At 43.8% G+C, this 20,482-nt stretch overlaps 2 protein-coding genes and 1 pseudogene across 3 annotated transcripts; 2 read left to right on the top strand and 1 right to left on the bottom strand.

The window, feature by feature from the left end:
- The first annotated feature begins 7,403 nt into the window (after positions 1–7,403).
- Positions 7,404–11,238, top strand: LOC100281423 (uncharacterized). 2 transcript variants are annotated; one of them, XM_008678974.3, is made up of 4 exons: positions 7,404–8,608; positions 8,687–9,167; positions 10,147–10,314; positions 10,472–11,238. In XM_008678974.3, the coding sequence occupies exons 1-4, from the start codon at positions 7,935–7,937 to the stop codon at positions 10,526–10,528; spliced, it is 1,380 nt and encodes a 459-aa protein (XP_008677196.1). In that variant the 5' UTR covers positions 7,404–7,934; the 3' UTR covers positions 10,529–11,238. The 2 variants fall into 2 exon arrangements, with proteins under 2 accessions (XP_008677196.1, NP_001147813.1); NM_001154341.2 differs by having other exon boundaries at positions 7,415–9,167; positions 10,472–10,842.
- Positions 11,239–14,942: 3,704 nt separating this feature from the next.
- LOC103654918 (calcium-transporting ATPase 4, endoplasmic reticulum-type) lies at positions 14,943–15,803 on the top strand. Its single transcript, XM_035967562.1, has 2 exons — positions 14,943–15,323; positions 15,426–15,803. The coding sequence occupies exons 1-2, from the start codon at positions 15,171–15,173 to the stop codon at positions 15,633–15,635; spliced, it is 363 nt and encodes a 120-aa protein (XP_035823455.1). The 5' UTR covers positions 14,943–15,170; the 3' UTR covers positions 15,636–15,803.
- Positions 15,804–16,149: 346 nt separating this feature from the next.
- LOC103656033 (mitogen-activated protein kinase 3-like) lies at positions 16,150–18,615 on the bottom strand (annotated as a pseudogene).
- Between the last annotated feature and the right edge of the window lie 1,867 nt (positions 18,616–20,482).

Below are 20,482 nucleotides of genomic sequence, written 5' to 3'. Positions count from 1 at the left end.
TATCATTCCAGCAGGTAAGTCTGGTTTCCAAATTCCAACCCTAAACTATGGATGCTCTTTTTATATTGGACATTGGTATATACGGCTTTCCAAGCTAGTGTTCATATTTCTTAGGCGTGTTGGCTCATACACGTACCGTCATGCGGACGTTACGTACAGCACATAAAGGAGAACGATCGAACCGTAGATGAAAAAAAAAATCTCCTCCAAAATACAGTAGCAATATGCAACGCACATCTGCCAAAATACAGTAGCAGTCGTTCTAGACAAAAAATAAAAAAAAAACCAAAATATCTTGCTCAAAGGTCCCCGCCGGCACGCCCTACCGTCCGTACGTGGACAAAGGTGGGCCGGGGAATTGAAGAAAAACCGGCCTGATCCTGAACAGAAGAGCCAAGCCCAAGCTTAATCTTGGTTGGCTGCAAACGGCTGAGCCAGTGAGCCGTCCCTCTATCACTAGTGGTTGAACCCGGGGGACACAACGTATGGGGCGTCGCAGCCGCACATCCCTGCATCTGCATCTGATCCCCTCAAATACGAGGAAAAAAGCGAGAGGAGAGCTGCTGTCAGTGACAGCAAATAGACAGAACTAGCTGGTGGCCCCTCTCGCTGACATTAAAAAAAAAAAACAACGACGTTAGCTATCTACCAGCAGCAGTCGCAGCTCGATCGGTCGAATGTTGTGACACAAACTCTAGAGAAGAGGGGAGCGCGGGCGGTAAACTTTACCGTCAACTTTGGCCGTGTTTGGTTTCGCTGTCTAAATTTTAGTCACTGTCATATCGAATATTTATATATTAGCTAGAGGTATTAAATACAGTTTAATTATAAAACTGATTATACAAAATGTTAAGACGAACCTATTAAAACCTAATTATTCCATGTTTCGATCATGTGACGCTACAATAAACGTTTGCTAAATATCTGTTAATTGGTCTTAATAAATCTGTCTCGCCGTTTAGTCTTCAGCTGTGTAATTGGTTTTATAACTAGACTATATTTGACACTCGTAAGAAGCGTTCGGACATCCGATGTGACACGGACTAAACTTTAGTCTCTGGAACCAAAACACCTTGTTAGGTATAGGAACCAAGAAGCTTCTCGAGGAATACGAGCGGGTTATATGGTATACAGTAACGATGGAAAGCTTACCGTTGTACATATAGCCTACGAGCGAGGAGGTTGGTAATATAGCCGTTGCAAGGATTTTTGCGGACTGCCTCTTAGCCCATGTATTCCCTCAGGTGCAGTAAAGGAAGTCATCCTGCGCGTCGCGTGACCGAGCGTGCACAAAAGAAGTCGTAGCGCGGCGTGGGTCTGGGATTTGGACGTCGCTGCCCCTAAGTAATTACATCGGAAAAAAAAAGCTGCGCTCAAGAGGAATCAAACTTGAGACCTCTAGTCTAGAATGCCTCGGGAGGTGCTGTAGCAACCAATCGAGCTTGATTGTTTTGGTGACATTAATGCACTCATATCCCTATTTAATAAGGGCAAACATGGAAAACTCTATGATAATTAATCACTCCTTGGCATGCACAATCATGTCCTAAACGACTATCTTTACTGCACCGGAGGGAGTATAGTAGTTAGTTTTTCACTATTAATGCATGACTCACTTGTTTCTCTCTCAGAGTTTTCTAGTTCTTGCGTCTGAGCTGACAGTAATTAAGTTTACATGACGCTTCTATAACTAGCGGTCGGCCATATTATTAGTCTTGGTCTTATCCAAATTAATTAAGGGGTCCCAAAACTCCACGAATCATTCAAAAGAAATAGACGGGCTGGTGGGGGAGTGCGCGTATCGTAGCAGAAATCGGCACTGGACCAATCACCGCCAGCCATATGCGCGCGCGCACGCACGCACGCTAGCTCCCAAGATCCTGCGGGCCCCGCGCTCTTAGCCTCACGTGAAAAGCTTGCCGCGAAGCGATAAAGGGCGCGCCACGTAGGCTCGGGAATCCGGCGCGGCCAATGGGAGCGCGCCGTGTCAGCGGATAGGGGGGCGGGGGGATACCATGCTAGGGCCGGCCTCCTCCTTTCCCCCGTTGCGGGTGGTGGACCGTGGATTGGGATGGGCAATCAAAATCAGTCGTCGGAGGTAGCCGTCCTACTACAACCTCGGCTAGACGACGATGCCCCCCAGCCCCCCTTCCGGTTTTGCTTTTGGTGGGTACAACTCCGCGCGGAAACTCATGTTTTCCTTTTAAAATAAAAAGGGGGGACGCGTATTTATTTCATAAGAAATATGGCGTGCATTGCATGCAACCGCTCAATGAGTGGAAACATGACGCTCTTTTATGATAATCTGGTTACGTGCCAGAATCTAACTATCGTGGAGATTACATACGGGAGACGATGAAGTGGTCTATAGGGTTTATAATCTAGACAGATTCGTACTTTTATGGTGACGAGGTCGATTCCATGTTTATGTTGATTGTAGACTGTTTTCATCAAAATGATTCTCGTAAAAAAAAGAGCTAAAAAGGTATACATTTAGAGTTTCAAGCGGCCAAAAGTTAAAAATAAGTCGAAACAAACACCTCCAATATAGCCTTGAATCTCGACGGTTTATCCGCCTACATTTGACCGCAACCTGGTTGGATCTGGACCCCATATTGCTGCTGGATTCATCTATCGATCTGTTTCTGTTTTCCTCCTCTCGCCGAGACAGCAGGAATAGATAAAAACTCATATATCCGTGTACTTTCATTCAGGGCTTTCAGGCTAGAAGCAAATGCAAGCAGCGCTGAATATACAACACATACAAGCATCACGGGAAAATGCCAACGTGTTTACTAACATAATCGACCAAAAGCAGTTTGACACTATTTCAACGGCAAGCTGTATTAGTCCAAAACCAGAATGATGTCATTAAGTAAGGTCGTGTTTGGATACCCTAGAGCTAGTAATTAAACGCTAAAATTACGTACCTCCAGACATCTAAACAACTAGCTAGCCAACTATTTATTAGCTAGCTAATATTACTAGTAACTTTTCAACCAGCTAATTAAGTATTAGCTATAGTGCATTCGAATATGATCTAAGACCTCGTTTGAGTGTACTAAACCCTAATAATTAGCTGGCTAAAAAGTTGCTATTAGAATTAGTTGGTGAACAAATAGCTTTTTTTTTTGGAAATGGAAATATCATTCCGGCCTTTTGCATGTTCATGCATACAGCCATACAGCTCAAATAATACATCATCTCAACAGTTTGTGAATCAAACAAACTTCAACTTAAAACATGCTATGGAATATAAGAACACAAACACTAAACCGCGTCAATCCTTGAATTAGACCGCCACCCGTGGCTCGCGAAGACCTCCATGGCCACCACCTCCAAAGACTGACACACAACATGGATTTGCTATTGTGTTTCTTCCTTCTGTAGGAGTCTCCAAACTCTGAACCAATGTGTACCTCTGAAAATCACCTGTATAATTGATGGTATATGGTTATGATTAAACACCACATCATTACGGCAAAGCCAAATCGACCAAAACAAAGCTGCAACGCCAGAAAGAAGTAGCTTTTTATGCATACAACCTTTGTTGGATTCTCAGTCCCCCATAATATGATTAATATTAACGGGTGGGTCTATTTTTAAAGTAAAATAAATAATTCTCCAAACAGTTTTAGCTATGTAGCAATCAAAGAAAAGATGTTGTATGTTCTCGTTCTGATTACAAAAACTGCACTTCGGACTTCCTCGCCATCTACGTTTGGCTAAGTTGTCTTTGGTTAGGATTAGCCCCCTACCTAGATACCAAAGGAAAATCTTAATCTTAAGGGGTAATTTCAACTTCCAAAGCAAACATCCACGATTATAATTGGGGATACTAATTAAATTATAATACATGGATCTGGTTGAGAAAGTCCCATTCCTATGAGCTGTCCACACGAAAGTGTCCCTCACCGGAGTCAGATTAACCGTAGCCAGTAAGTGTATCATGGTCTGCCATTCTACAAGCTTAATTCCAACAATGGATCTCCGGAAAGAAAGATTTAGATTTTCACGTGACAACACTTCTGCAACCAGCGAGGTCTTATTGCGTACTATATTAAAAAGGTTTGGGAATTGCTCACTAAGAGGAGAATTATTAAGCCATTTATCTTTCCAGAATCTTGTTGCTTGTCCGTTCCCCACCTTAAAATAACCCCACTTGAGGAATTTGTCCTTGACGTTCATTAGACCGGCCCAGAAATGAGAATCACCCGGTTTTCTGACAGCTTGTGTTAGGGATTTGTCTCTCAAGTATTTGTTTCTTAATAGTTGTTGCCACACACCATCTCCATTGAGTAATTTAAAAAGCCATTTGCTGAGTAAAAAAATGTTCTTTATGTCAAGATTGGCGACTCCCAGCCCACCTATCTCTTTAGGTTGACAAATGATTTCCCATTTGGCTAGTCTATATTTCTTTTTATGATGTCCTCCTTGCCAAAAGAATCTGGACCGAATAGCATCTAGCTTCTGTAGCACACCAGTCGGGATTTCGAAGAAAGACATCATGAAAATGGGTAGGCTACTTAAGACAGAATTAATCAAAACAAGCCGCCGCCCTGAAGACAAGAATTTGGCTTTCCAATTACTAAGTCTCGACTCAAACCGGTCAACGACACAACGCCACTCACTATTTCTCAATCTTCGGTGGGTCACAGGAATCCCAAGGTACTTGAAAGGCATTGTGCCTACGTCGCAACCAAAGAGTTGTGAGTACTGGGACTCACAATCTTTAGCCATCCCATAACAGAAAAGTTCACTTTTGTGAAAGTTTATCTTAAGGCCGGACATTTGTTCAAACGCAGTTAGAAGCAGTTTTACATTCTTGGCATGTTCGATGTTATGATCCAGAAACACCACCGTATCATCTGCATATTGAAGGATAGATAAACCTCCGTCAATCAAGTGCGGTATAATTCCACTGAATTGATGTTCCTCATTCGCTCTAGCGAAAAGCACTGCCAACATATCGGCTACAATGTTAAATAGAATTGGTGATAAAGGATCCCCTTGACGTAGTCCCTTGTGTGTTGAGAAAAAGGGGCCAATGTCGTCATTAACTCTAACCCCCACATGACCTTTGGAGACGATACTTTGGATCCATGTACACCATTTCGGCGAGAAACCCTTCATGCACATAGCTTGCTGAAGGAACTTCCACTTCACCTTATCATATGCTTTCTCGAAGTCTAACTTGAGAATAATTCCATCTAAGTTTTTCCTGTGTAACTCATGTATAGACTCATGCAAAACAATCACCCCTTCAAGAATGTTACGGCCAGGCATAAACGCAGTCTGAGAGGGTTTAATAATTCGATCTGCCACCATACCTATTCTGTTTGTGAGTACTTTAGTGATAATTTTAAAACTCACATTTAGCAAACATATAGGTCTATATTCCTGGATTTTCAAAGCAATCTCTTTCTTAGGAATTAACGTAATAACTCCAAAGTTTAGTCTATACACCGGCAAAGAATTATTATGGAAGTCCTCAAACAGAGCCATTAAATCACTTTTAATAACTTCCCAGAAAACTTGAAAGAATTCAACTGGGAAACCATCCGGCCCCGGAGCCTTATTATGCTCCATTTGGAAAACCGCCTTCCGGACTTCCTCCATGGAAAATGGCGCAGTTAAAATTTCATTCTCCTCATCTGAAACTTGTGTGATATCATTGGTAATAGATTCCTCCAATTCAATAGAGGTAAATTCCGGTTTACCAAATAAACCTTTGTAATAGCTAGTATCTTTTGAGCTCCTCCTCATCTACTATACTTGTATCGGAATCATCTTCTAGACTGTATATCTTCTGTTTCCGATGTTTGCCATTCGCCACTAACTGGAAGTATTTCGTATTATCATCACCTTCAAGCAGGTGCTTAACCTTGGCTCTTTGGAATAAACGAATTTCCTCCTCTCTTAGAATGCAAGCCAGTCGTTCATGAATATAGGCTTTCAAAGCTAGTTCATTAGGCGATAGGCGAATAACCTCCGCCTTTTTATCCAGATCTTCAATTAAATTAGGCGATAGGTGAACAAATAGCTGGCTAAGTGTTAGCTAATTTTAGTTGGGTTGAACTAGCTAATAACTAATGGGTAGATAAGGGTATAGCTAATAGTTAGTTGGATGCTTGGATGTCTCCAACTAAAATAAGCTAATAGCTAAATCATTAGTTGGGTCGTTTGGATGTCTCTAGCTAATTTTAGCATCTAATTATTAACTCTAGTGCATTCAAATAAGACCTTAGAGCATCTTCAACAATAAGTATATTTTATAGGATTTAGGACACCAACAAAATATTCTGCTCCAACGGTATAGTATAATTGAGGTATTTATAGGGCTGTATTATAATTTCTTCACCAAATTTTATAAAATAAGATACTGCTCTTAATGCTTACGGCGCCCATGCTTGCATGGTCGGACAGTGCCGTCTCTCGCTGTTGATCTCTTGCATGTTTCGTTGTACAAGAGGCAGGCCTGGTGACCGACCAGCTGTGACGACCATCTTCTTCATTCTTTTTCTGGTCGCCTGTCCTCCACAACATTGCCATCCAATCAATCTCAGACTAATCAGGTGCACTACTAGCTAGCTAGCGAGAGTATGGGAATCGCACATATGGTTCTTGCTAGCTACTACGTACTACCGGCTGTCAGGAGATAGGGATAAAAAGCACCTGCAGTCAACCAGTGAGGTCCTTGGAGACAAAAATGGAGGAGGATGCATGGTTAATCCTAGCACACGTACAACCTAGAAAGGACGAAGAATGTAGATCACACACGGCTTGGAGAGGATGGACGACGTGTGGGCCCTGCAAACGGCTTGGGTTTCACAGGCAGCAGGAGAGACAGGGGATGTGGTGAGTGGATGGATGGCTTGTCTCATTTAGGGTTGGACATTCGGTTTTATTAATTGATTTATTTGGTGTCAAAAGAAATTAGTGTTTACAAAATGAAAATAAGCTTTTTGTTCAGAAATTTAAAACCGTACAATTTGGTAAACAACTAGCAAACTGAAACTGCAGACATAAAATTGCATAAAGAATATACCGATAATTCATCAACAAGTACTTAATAAAATTGTGTAAACAATTTAGCGTTGAATAAGAGCAACTAACACATATTTCTTAAAAAGTTATAATAATATGAGTCTATTTATGACCTTATATGAGATGCTTGTTGGGTTTCAAGAGGTAGGTTTCCTATATTTCGTTTTTTTTATATTTTTGGTTGTGTGAATATTAAAATCCAAATAAAGCTAAAATCCAAACCGCATCAAACACTAAAAACAGAATAAACCGTAAATTTCGATATTTCGTTCGGTGAGATGTTTGGTGTACTGTTTGATATTTTTTTGCCCACCTCATCCTCTGGCATCCCCTCCCTCTAAAACCCCACCCTGTACCCCCTGCTCTTGAACCCTTTCTTCCTCTTCCTCCCCCAGTATACTCCAATTCCCACGTACTCTTCCTCCTTGTTCTCCTCCTCCTCTCTCCCTCTCTCTCGCCAGAGGATCCAAGAAGTACCATTGCAGCTCGCTCCATTCGTTCCCAATCCCAACACAGCCTCTCAGCTGAGCTCAGCTCAGCTCAGCTCAGGGAGTTCCCCTGCTTGTTTTTGCTCTAGTGCTCTTGGCTGCCTCAGAAAAGGACTGCATGTGCAGCAGCTGCAAAGATAGAATTTCTTTATTTTTTTCACCCCACCTTCTCCCAAGGTGCTGTTGGTGCCCCAGGTGGAGGCAACTGGCGAAGTGTGTGCGTTCTTTGCTTGATCAACTAGGTTAAGCCATTTCTTGCCCCAGTGTTCTCCGATTCATGGTTGTGGAACTAGTCCGAGAATAGCTGGAGCTGCTCGTTTTCCCTTCCAAGAAGACGAAGGCGGGGGGCGAGGCGATCGTTTGAGCGGTACCTGTTGCGCGCCTGAGGCGGTGCAATCAATGTCGTCTTCCTGCATACCGACCGGCCTGCGGCTGGACCTGGACATGGTGAAGGCGGCGGCGTCGCCGGTGGGCGCGCACTCGTCGCCGCTGCGCCCGGCGCACTACTCGTCGCCGTCGTCGACGCTGTCGTCGGAGGCGTCCAACGCCTCGTCATCGTCGGCGACGTCGGTGTCGCTCAAGCGGGCTCGCGCGCCGCGGAAGCGGCCCAACCAGGCGTACAACGAGGCCGCCGCGCTGCTCGCGTCCATCCACCCCTCCGTGTTCCCCGTGAACAAGAGCCCCAAGACGGCGCCGCCGCGCCCGCCGCAGCTCTCCGTGCTGGCGGCGGCGCTCGACGCCTCGCCCGACCTCCTCCCGCCGCTCCCCGTCCTCGCGGACTCCGCATTCCTGCTCCGGGACCAGGACACGCCGTCGCCGAAGCCGCGGAGCCCGTCCGGCGCCAAGAACTGCCCGTCGCCGGCCCCCGTGAGCAGCGCGTTCCGGGACTTCCGCGACCCGCCGTCGTCGGCGAGCCTCGACGCGGTCGGCGCCGACGAGCTTGGCGAGATCGACTTCGACGACGACGGCTTCAACGCCGACTCCATCCTCGACGTCGGTGACGCCGCGGCCGGGGGCCTCGACGGCATCATGGGCAGCCTCACCGTCGACGTCGAGAGCGGCACCGCCGCCAGGTCCGATGACTCCATCCTTTCCAGCTCCGGCATACACCCCTACCTCAGGAGGCTCATGGTGGTCGGCCTCGCCGGCAGGTTCGAGCTCGGCCTCGGGTCCCAGCACGGTGCTCGGCCCAGCCTCAACCGCGCACTGAAGCGGCGGGACGACGACGGCGCCTGGTGGATGTGGCCGGCAGTGCCGGTAAAGGACTTGACGATCGCACCACCGGCACCGCCAGCACCACCGGCGCCGAACGCCGCAGTGCCGCAGGCCGCCGCCGCCGCCGCGCCAGAAAAGAAGAAAAGCAAGAAGAAGAAGGTGGTGAAGGCCATGGCGAAGGGAAATGAGGAGCTTCTTCCCAACGCGAAGTGCAAGGAGGAAGAAGCTGACGCCTCTGTTGATGACGCCGCCGCTAATGGCGACGGTGACTCCGACAGTGCGCCGACGAACGCACCAAAGGCCGGTCTGGGGCTGAAGCTGGACGCCGACGAGGTTCTCAAGGCGTGGTCCGACAAAGGGTCCATGTTTGCCGAGGGCAGCGGGCCGGAGTTGCCGACGTCGGCCGCCGAAGTGCGGGTAAGTAGCTGGTTACAACCTGCAGTCCTGCATACATTTCAGTGTTCTTTCTTTCTTTCATTCATTTTTTTTGAAAGTTCTAAATATATCTAAATGTACAGTAGTAAAAAAGAAACTATGCATAGAAAAAAAATCCAAGCAACCTACAAATTGGGTACAGGAATTACAAGAGAGAGGGAAAAACTGGAATTGTGAATTGGTTCCTTCCTCCAAGCAAGTAAACCATGCATATTATGAGTCTCTAGAGGAACTGTTTGTCTAAATGGTGGATGGTCCCTCACATGAGGTACTGTATAGTACTACTCCACTGCTACATATCAGTGAGTACAACAGTAGTACATGTTTTTTTTTCAGAATACCAGCGGCACTACAGTAACCCATATAAAAAAATATCTACTTTTTTATCAGGGAAGAAAATACAGAGATAGTGAGAGTCTTAGGTCTCAGTGAGCAGGATTTTCAAATTTCGACGAACTACTCTCTGCTCTTCAAGTTAGAGAACGGATTAGCTATTCTATCTAGTTAAACTCAATTGTTCAATAGTGGACCACAGACAGTAGAGCCTGGAGATGTGGTACCAAGCACAATAGGTCTGTCCTCTTGAAAAGAGTCATTCTGGCTTCAATTTTGGTGCCCCTTGGCCTTGGGGCAATGACACAGCAATTCCAGCAAACTATAGCCCCCCAATTCAGTTGTCTGTTCTGCAATTTGCTGTGGCACATGGCAGTATTTGGACCTGTCATATATATATGACAAAACCAAGCATGTGGTTTCCATTAGAGACTTTTCAATGAACATGATTTTTTTATAAAAAAAAACAACAACCTTGCAAGTCTTTCCATGCTATCTGAAGTTCTGAACTGAGGAAACGGCCGGGAGCTCTCTTGACTCTTAACGTCTTACTGACGAAACGTTTCATTTTTTTTTTATGGAGCAACACGAGTTTGATGAGCATTGCATTGTACCCTTGCTGTTGTAGGCTAAGCTTGCAGACATCGACCTGTTTCCAGAGAACGGAGCAGGCGGCGGTGGGGTCAGGGAAGCCAGCGTGCTGCGGTACAAGGAGAAGAGGCGCACCCGGCTCTTCTCCAAGAAGATCCGGTACCAGGTGCGCAAGGTGAACGCCGACTGCCGGCCTCGGATGAAGGCAAGCACCAGAACTGATTAGAAAAAGCATAAAAAAAACACCCACACCCAAAAAAAAAATACCATGTGTTCACTTCAGCCTGATGATGCAGTTCATCGCAGCAAAGCTTCTGAAGTGCTGACATGCTCTATGTTCTGCTCTGCCGTGGTTCTTGCAGGGAAGGTTCGTTAGGAGCCCGTCTCTTCTTCGGCAGGCCCTGGAGGAAGAGACCTAGCTAGACAGGCAGTAATCTTTGCTAGCCATTTCTTCTTCTTCTTTTTTCCCAGCGCGTTTTTGGCCTTTTAGTTCCTCATTAACTAAGATGTGAGTGAGAATTTTCAGTTTTTTTTTGGTCGGAGTTTTGCTCTGGAGAGAAGAGGATAGGGTAGGATGCCTTTATAGTGGATTGTCATGGCATGGTGGTCAGATAGTTTGTCTCGGGTTTACAGTGTGAGGTAAAGGAAGGAAAAATAAAGTGATGTTAGAAGAATACAAAGCTTCATACAGGAAGCAGCTCAGGTGATGGGTTCTGTTTCGCATTTACTGCTCCGAAATTACCGACTGAATATCTCATTGCTGTGAAACATCCATTGCAAAGAAGAAGAAGAAGAAACGGCTACAAATCAGCACGGATTATGGTGTAATAATAAGTAACAGTTGACAAAACCTGCTGTTTTTCATGCAGCAGGCCTGCCTCTGCTTTGGAAAGGTAAATTATGTGCAGCTGCAGGCATTAGCAAAATACAGTAGAAATCAGACCGAAAAGAGAGAGAGAGAAAAAAGGCACTAGAGATCTCATTGAAACTTCATCAGCACCTGAAAAACCATGTGATTTCACAAGGCGCGGATCAGGTAATAAGAAGTGCAAACAGTAAATAAACCAACACTTGGCTGGTTGAAGCAAGTTGGGGTTCAAGCTATCAGATATTCAGATGGCATCTTTTATTTTCTTTCTTTTTTTTTACTTGCAGTGCATCAGACAAAAGAGCGAAATGGATATGGTTGGGCAGAGGCACTGACCTGCTCTGCTCAGCTCAGTTATGCACACACATCTGCGCAAAATTCCAACCGACGGCATGGACAGCGCAGATGAAATTTGTCAGATGGCAATTGGATGATCCTCCTAAAAGCATATACACGTAGTAGATTAATTCTATTTAAAACACATCTAGCAGAAACAGGAGAGATAAACTCGTCATTACTCACATCTGTGATTATTCCAGCCTAGTCGAGGTGCATATAAACTCATCGAGTAGTCGCGTGATCACTGTCCAAAAATCTGATTCACCCTAACCCGTGCAGTTTTTTCAGCGGTCCTGATGTCGATGATTGAGACCATAATGGATTGATTATTTAAAATCCTAACCCATCATAGACTGGTTATTTATATATTATATAGAGAGATTAGACTTAGGATAACCACGAGCAAAAGATTAGAAAACTGAAACTGGCTGGATTACGACCTGATGGATTTAGTTTGGAACTTATTGCACAAGGCAAAGTCAAAAACTGACTCGGTTACGATCTCGAGGACCTGATCGATTCAGTTAAGTACATGAATGAACGAAGAAAGAAAAGCAATTCAAACTTTTAGACCAAAATTCGTGTACGGAAGCATCCGAACTTAACATGCATGGGATTTTACTGAAATCACTTCAACAGAGCTTTCATGCATGATCCATGAACTCATACAACATCACAACGCTCGACAGATATAAAGTACATACACATGTAATGGTGTAGAGTAAATAGTACCTCCGTTCACAAATATACATATGTCACCGTTGACTTTTTTCGAAAAAATTGACCATTCATCTTATTTAAAATGTTTATTCAAAAAAGTAAAATTTTAAGTCAACACAAAGTACCTTAAGTGATAAAATAAATCATAAAAAATAAATGATAACTCATTATTTTTTAAATAAAACGAGTGATCAAAGTTTTAAAAAAATCAACGGTGTGATATATTTACGAACGGATGGAGTAACATCTATCCATACGCTGCTCTTATTGGGTGCATATTTACACAAGCGGAAGTATCCTAGCAGACACTACAACTTGTGGGTGGTAGTGAAGCATCTCCTGCCACATCATTTCCCGGATCATCTCTGAGCTGATATTTTCGTCTACGCATGTCGAGATCGATGGGCACTTGGGCTGGGGGATTTGCACACTTGGATCATACAGAGGGGACATGTAAGGGTGCTCCAGAGCCTCAGTAACACTAGTCCTTTTGGTGGGGTCGAAGATGAGCATCTTCTGCAACAGATCAATGGCAAGAGGCACTATACCACAACACCAAATTAGTGTCTGACGGCCGTCGCTATAAATAGAGAATTAGCATCAAATTGTTAGTCGGTATACATTGCCACAGATGGTGAGTCGGCATATGTCTATATTTCAACTGAGTGTTAGTCGTTATATTTATATGTGAATAGTGTCGCTTTGTCAGTCGGCAATTCATACCTATAGCATCTCACCGTCAGTCGCAAAAAAAACATATGTGGCGCACAAATTAGTTGGTGGCCCAAATACCAGCCGCGCCGCCGCAGCCCAAAACCCTATCTCCCCCGTAATTCCGGCCGCCGCGCGCCACAAAAAAAATGATGCCGCCGCTGCCAATCGCCGTCCACAGCCGTGCGCCCTAGCCGACCGGCAGCAACCGCCGTCCCCTGCCCTCATCCCGATATCACCATCGAGCTTGTCGCCCCGTCCCCTGCATTGCTCGCGCTAGGCCAGCTCCACCAGCCTTCCTTCCCGCGTCGTCCACCACGCACGAGTCCTTGGACGACATTCTCTTCCTCGGCGGGTGGCGCGCGCTGGATGCCCTCCACGGTTGCTGTCCCCGTCGCGCTCCTCGAAGGCGTAGCTGACCCCGCAGCGCCGTGTAGGGGTCATGGGAGAAGAACGCCGCCATCAAGCCCATCGCGCTCAACTTCGACAGGGAGAGGACGACGCTGGTCAAGGAATCCGGCCAAGGACCGCACGAGCACTGCGACATCTGCTAGAGTATGCGGGCTGCGGCGATGCTTGGTAGGGAGCGGAGGCCAGAGAGCCGGCTCCGCCTCTTGCTATTCTGCTCGACACCCGCGCCGTTCGGGAGGGGGGTCAGGAACCAGTTCCCCGTCGGCATGAGGGTCCTCGCTGTGGACGACGACCCCGTGTGCCTCAAGTGCTTGAGAATCTCCTGCGCCGCTGCCAGTATCATGGTAAGGATTTCTGCGCCACAGGGCTATCAATTTTATTTCTGCGGCCTAGAGACCTGCTAGTATATTTCTAGTTCAGCGCTGTGTTGTTAGATTTCTCTTTTCCTGGATTTTGCCAAATTATCTGCTTCCAGAGTAGACGCTAAAAAATAAAGATGCTGTTGTGCAATTGCGTAACACTAGTTGTTACAGTTATATATTACGTATGTACTTATCATGTATAGATTGTTCCTGCAGCTACAGATTTGTTTACATCGAATGAACAAAATAGTTAAGCACTGAATTGGTAACCTAACCACACTTTTTATATTATGTATGCTGCATGTTTTTGGGTGGGTGTACTACAAGATGCTTGTTCTGGCTTTTGCTATAGCTACTCACCTGTATGACTTTTTCGTATTTGCAGTGACAACGACGAATCAGGTTGTTGTCGCCTTGAGTATGCTGAGGCAAAACAGGGACCTGTTTGATCTTGTTATTAGTGATGTTCACATGCCAGACATGGATGGCTTTAAGCTTCTAGAGCTTGTGGGGCTTGAAATGGACCTCCCTGTCATTAGTAAGTCAAAATTGCTATATCTTACTGGTGGCCAACTCTCACTGTTGTTGATAGTAGTATGCAGCTTTTATTTAATGATATTCTTATACCATCTTCAAAGTATCCATGGCATACAACAAATCTTAAGCCTGTATTAGAGGAAGGCAAAACTTCGAATGCTAACCTGTCATTATACATGCAGTGTTATCGGTGAATGGAGAGACAAAAACTGTAATGAAGGGGATAACTCATGGTGCCTGTGACTATCTCTTAAAAACGGATATTTGCCACAGTTCATTCTACAACATAATATTTTCTGTTGATGTAGAAGCTGTGCCAAAAAGGATACTTGAGCTCATGAATGCATGACAAGTGCATATATTTATTAAAATTCTTTGGTTTTTGCTGACCAGTCTTATAAATGTGGAAGAAAGGACACATATATTGTTCCATAGCTGTATTTTCAGTTTATCGTGTAACATTTGGTTTAGACTTAATATTGCATACATAGTGAAGCTGAAAAGGACTCAGCAAGCATATCCCTGCAAAATTGGTCCTCTTGTTACCGTACATATCCAATGCCAAAATAAACTAAATTGTAGCTGACCCTATATATATGCATCTAAACTGTTTGCTTTGTGTGCCATGCAGAAGTATAGACTCTACCTTAAACGGCTAAGTGCTGTGGCATCACAACAGGCTAGCATTGTTGCTGCTTTGGGAGGCAACGACCCCTTTATGCGGATTAGTGCATTTGAAGGACTCCATGGTTATCAATCTTTTGTCTCTTCAGCAGCTCTGCCATCTTTCAGTCCACAGGGACTGTTAAATAGAAATAATCCAGCATCATTTGTGATTCAAGGGATGGCTGCTTCCAGGCCAATTCAGATTGCAACAGGCAATACCACGATGAGTCATTCCATTGGCGATGCAAATAATAAATATCACCTTAACTTACCAGGCACTAGTAGCCTACAAGGAAATCTAGCACAAGGTTTGCCAACTCCAGTTTGATGGATTCCTGTGCATCCCAGCAGAGGGCTGTTCCATTGTCTGCCTTCTCTAGCAGTGCATCTCTAGCAGTGCAGTGTTAATCTCCCATTGTATGCTGTGCACACGGCAATTGAAGATCAATGCCTGTATACACATTTGCCTACAAGGATGAATTGGCAGAATTTGCAACATATGATGGTGAAGATCATGTAGCTCACAAGTATCTGCTTGATCTATCATACTACTCTTCCATAGAGAGTAATATGATCTTTTGTGGTTTTGTTGGTCTAAGGGTGAGAACTTTTGCTTATCTGATTAAGATTATTCAAATGTGTATATTTTTCTTTCTATTTATGATTGCATATACCTGTAACACTCAAAGACACTATTGACAGGATCCTCCCAGAGAAGAAGTCCACACGGCAATTGAAGATTGCAGAGCTGCTGGAATACGTGTTATGGTGATAACAGGAGATAACAAAGAAACAGCCGAGGCCATCTGCCATGAGATTGGGGTTTTTGGCCCTCATGAAGATATCAGTTCAAAAAGCTTCACAGGGAAGGAATTCATGGCACTTTCTGATAAAAAGATCTTAAGACAATAGTGCGGCCTTCTCTTCTCTAGGGCAGAACCAAAACACAAGCAAACTTGTGAACTTTATGTGTGAATGCAGTAAGTCGTTAGACTGCTCAAAGAAGATGGTGAAGTGGTTGCAATGACTGGTGATGGGGTGAATGATGCACCAGCTCTTAAACTGGCTGATATTGGAGTTGCTGCTTATTTTGATCTTTATTACAACAAAAGCAAACTTGTGAACTTTATGTATGAATGCAGTACAATTGTTATTGTCATGAATGAAAACATGAGCTATGTCAACATGAGCTATGTATGAATGCAGTACAATTGGTATGTATGAATGCAGTACAATTGTTATCTGATGTTGATGATAATTGGAAACTGCTAGTAATATATTTTTTTAGGCTCATATAGCCGTAGCGTTTGATTGTTAGTCGGTAAAAATATATATATCGCATCAGACAGTGTGTCGGTATAAGTTCTAACAGACTGTCCGTCGGGATAAATATGTTAGTCGCTATATCTTTTTAACGTCTAACCATCCGTCGGTATAAACATGTCTGTCGCTATACGTTTATGCCGACGCCACTTACAGCGTCAGAAAGTGTTAGTCGGTATAACTCTATAGCGACTGATAGTACGTTGCTATAACGGTTTATACCGACTGTAAGTAAGTCGTTATAGCTAGGTTGTGGTATAGTGAGGGTGCGCATGTGGGTACATACTTGCGAGGGGAACACCAGATCAAGACCAAAATCGCATATCTTCAGATCACAATTTGCATTCACCAGAAGGTTTCCAGGTTTTAGGTCTCTGTGGAGTATTTTCTGCTGAATGGAGATATTTGAGTCCTCGGAGCAACTACAATGAAGCAAAAGAACATTGCATCAGATTATTAGCGATAACATATGTAGCAGATACCAAGATGAAATGTGAAAGAAAAAAACCACCCAAAGGTTCTTGAAACGAAAATGAAGCTGGACTGCTCAAGGGTAGGTTGAATAAGAAGTTAACAGCCAGAATTCTTAAGTGGTTGTTAGTACTTTTAATGACAGAGCCTTTTAACGATCATGGGCAACCACATTTTTGTGGTCGTTAATAACTACAAACGACCCCATTTAGACTTTTAACAATCACATATCCGGTCGTCAATGCCCCCCCCCTTATCTTGTAGGTGATTTGTAAACCAACCAAAATATCAGTGAAGATTATGCTCTTCTGAATGCAATTATTTTATATTGGCTTTCGTCTTCTATCTGAATTTCATGATCTCGTAGTATTCTTAGTGAACAAGTATTGTTATAATATTTTTTCTCCCAAAAATGACTTATGAAAAAAGATGTTCAGAAGTGACCAATGCAACAGGAATAAATCGTTCTGTCCGCTAAATATATCGTGTAGCCAGCTATTTTACTCCTCTAGCAAAGTCCGCTAAAAGGTTCTCTATCTTAGCGGAGGGTACAGTCGTCCTCCAAATATGACGTCTTCCTGTGCGCACGCTAATTCGTCTTTGTCCTGTCATCGCGGCTCGCTCCAACTTGTTCTTTGATCTCGAGACGATGCTCCGAAGCCGCGTCCATGGGGCTTCTTCATCGGCGTGCTACTGACCTTGATAGCCTCAGCTTGGTCGAAGTCGCTGTGCCTCTCCCCGCCGCACCGGCGTGGCCGCGGGGCGCACACGTGCCACCGGTTCCAGGCAAGATCCATGGTGATGTACACCTTGCCGCGAAAATGGCCGGAAGCGGCGAGGCGGCGACACGAGTAGCTGGTGGCTGCCGTTTGAGACCTCTCGTGCGACAAGGATGCGAGTTGCAGGTGGCTTGTAGTTGGCTTCTCGTGTGCATACGTGAATGCAACATCAACGGCGGCCACCCGATGACACACTCATAATGTTTGAGGAAATGCTCCAGCCATCAGCCACAATACTAATATCGTTTTGTAATCCGCAAATGACTAAATTCTATTAATTAAGTTAATACATTAAAGATGATGAGACATAGAGGATGAATTTTAGAAGACGTTGCTGGAGACGGTAAAGATATAGAGGACGGAATCTTTTAGAGCGTGTTGTAAAGGACGAGGAATATTTCTTTAGAGGATGAAATTTAGGGTACGTTGTTAGAGATAGACAGCCCCCCGTTTGGTTTGAGGTGACTAAAGTTTAGTAACTAAAGTTTACTTACTTTTAGTCACTAAAGAAGCAAACATGGTGACTAAAGTGGGACGACTAAAAGGGACTAAAGTAGGATTTTTATCTTATTTGACCTCTTCACTTTCTTTTTGCAACAAACATTTACTAATTAATAGAGGTAATATATTCAATTAATGCTCTTTAGTCCGATTTAGTTACTCGAACCAAACAGGGTACTTTAGCGACTAAACTTTAGTCTAGTGACTAAAGAAACCTGACATGACCTTAGTACCAATAATGCTAATAATACTGCGCTGCAGTGGAGGTACAGTGTGGCAGTGCGCACCACGCAATAACACTTATTTAGGTAACAAATAGCTAAAGAGCATCACAGTACACATAATCACAGTTTTAATTGTTGAGCAACATAAAATATTGAATAGTACATTCAGAATAGAGAAGAGTCACCCAAGTATTACCTGAAAAAGTATAAGAAAATACTGGCAGTGGTCATTGGAAAGGCCCTGACGCGATTTAATGATGTGGTGCAAATCCTTAAAGCTCTTGTATGTTGGCATCATTATGTCCTTCAAAGCAATAACATTCTCATGGCGGAGATGGCGAAGGAGTTTTAGCTCGCGCAAGGTCCGTAGTGCATCCACACGGTTGTCGAAAACATTGTGCATCTTCTTTATTGCTACTTTCTCATTTTTCTCACGATTGATAGATGAACAGACTATCCCATAAGCTCCTCGCCCGATAGGCTTGACCGGCACATATTTGGTGTCTATCATCTCAAATAAGGTCTGCCACACATAGTGTAGTAATGCTTTCCTTGGTTTCCGATTCCATTTGGAGGATCCACCATCATCGCCATTTTCCACTAAGGAAATGAAAGAAAACAATTTAGTATACAAGGCTACAATAAATGATTAAAACAGAAAATAGTTGGAAGAACTACAGATGCAGAAGACTATAGAATTTATAGAATTGAAGTCAAAGACCAGATATGCTCATATAAGATCGTGTCCAGCAGTTCACCCATATGGTTAACCAAAACACTGTTTTACACTGTAGACCACATTACTCGCGGAGTGGAGTTTGAAATGTAGGTACAAGAACGAGTAAGCCAGTGCAGTCTCACAGTTATCTAGAGTGTCCACAACATGCTCTAAACCGAAACTTCTCAATTGAGAGCACAGAGGGCATCCACCTCAAGGGCACGGCAAATAATATATCCTCGTTTTTTTTATTCCAAATGAACATTAAGATCAAACTCTAGTCTTGTGAGAATATTTAGGAACTAAGCCAAAACCGCAATGTGTACCATACAGCTATATATGATGCCCATAACATCATAATCAGATCCTGCAGTTGGTACTGCCAATTAATGAAGTAACGCAGCACATGTCTGATTAAACGGAACCAACTGCGCATGTTTAACATTACTCGTGAAAATGTCGTTGCGCATCGATTCAGTTCAGAAAAAGGAGCACGTACGGAAGACCGATGGAATTCCAACCTTGGAAGGACGCACAAGCCAGGCGTAGCAGAAAGTACCAAGTGAAAATAAACAGCGCGCTTGCTGAACAACAACATTGTTTCGACAAGCAAACACGTACAGAGAAAAGAGAGGGTGTGAGTGGTCTTAATCCCAAGCATGCAATTAACCTCAACCCATATGTAGCCTCCGGTCGCTGCGACCACCTCCAACCGCGGGCGGGAAGGGAGAGGAGTGGAGGGTAGTCTCGTGCCACGAGGAGGGGACGGGGGGAGTGGGAATCCGACATGTATTCATGCATTATATACTATACTACATAAATATTCGTGCGTTGCTACGGAGTGAACACATTATAATAAGATATATTAAAATTTAAAAATATTAATTGTCATGAACACAACAACACAATTAGTTTTAGGAATGAGCATATATCTTTAGGTGAGAAACATCACAAATAAGATAAAAGAAAGCATGAACCATGGTTCTCGTGTCACTTTCATTTAAATTCAATTTAGATTTGAAGATAGAAACTTGAATTCTACAAGTAGAATGAGTGAATGACCAGCCACAACCATTTTTAGGAGACAAAAATAGAAGCAAAAACATATACAGAAAAATGTAATTGATCTATGCCATGGTCATGAGCAAATTGATCAAATTTGTTAAGCTTTTGAGAGATCTCGGTAGTGCCAAAATGGCAAGATATTGTGCATAAACATTCTCCGGAACACGAATTTGTTGCTTTGATTTCTCTATCAATAATTTCCTCGATAGCATGAGCTGGCAACATAACGCAAATCTCAAAGTTGGCCTGCCAACCCGTTCCTGTACTACAAGCTACCAACCTACTGCACTGCATCATTCATCCACACAAGATTCTTTCAGGACCAGACCATATATGCAAAACCAAAGAGACATGTCAATATACAGTAATTCAAATGAGCGCTTGAAGTACTCGTGATAATCATTCTACATACCAGCTCCATATGAAGTAGCATCTCCAGTAGCTCCATATGAAGTAGCATCTCCAGTACGATGAACAAGGTATAGAAATTGTAGCCAATAGTTACATCAAGAAATTGAAGGCAAAAAACACAGGACTATGCCCGCGAACTGAAAGCGAGCAGCTCAGAAAACACGGTATTCCATCAGTGACCCAGTCATCACACGCTGAAAGTTCCACAGGTGTGGTTTCACATGTCCACATCCCAGCTGTTGACTTCAACGAGTGGTATCAAATTTG

The sequence above is a fragment of the Zea mays genome, chromosome 4, assembly GCF_902167145.1.
Source record: "Zea mays cultivar B73 chromosome 4, Zm-B73-REFERENCE-NAM-5.0, whole genome shotgun sequence".
In the NCBI taxonomy this organism is placed as follows: Eukaryota; Viridiplantae; Streptophyta; class Magnoliopsida; order Poales; family Poaceae; genus Zea; species Zea mays.
The sequence above is the reverse complement of the archived record's forward strand: the minus strand, read 5'-3'. Positions and strand labels throughout refer to the sequence as shown.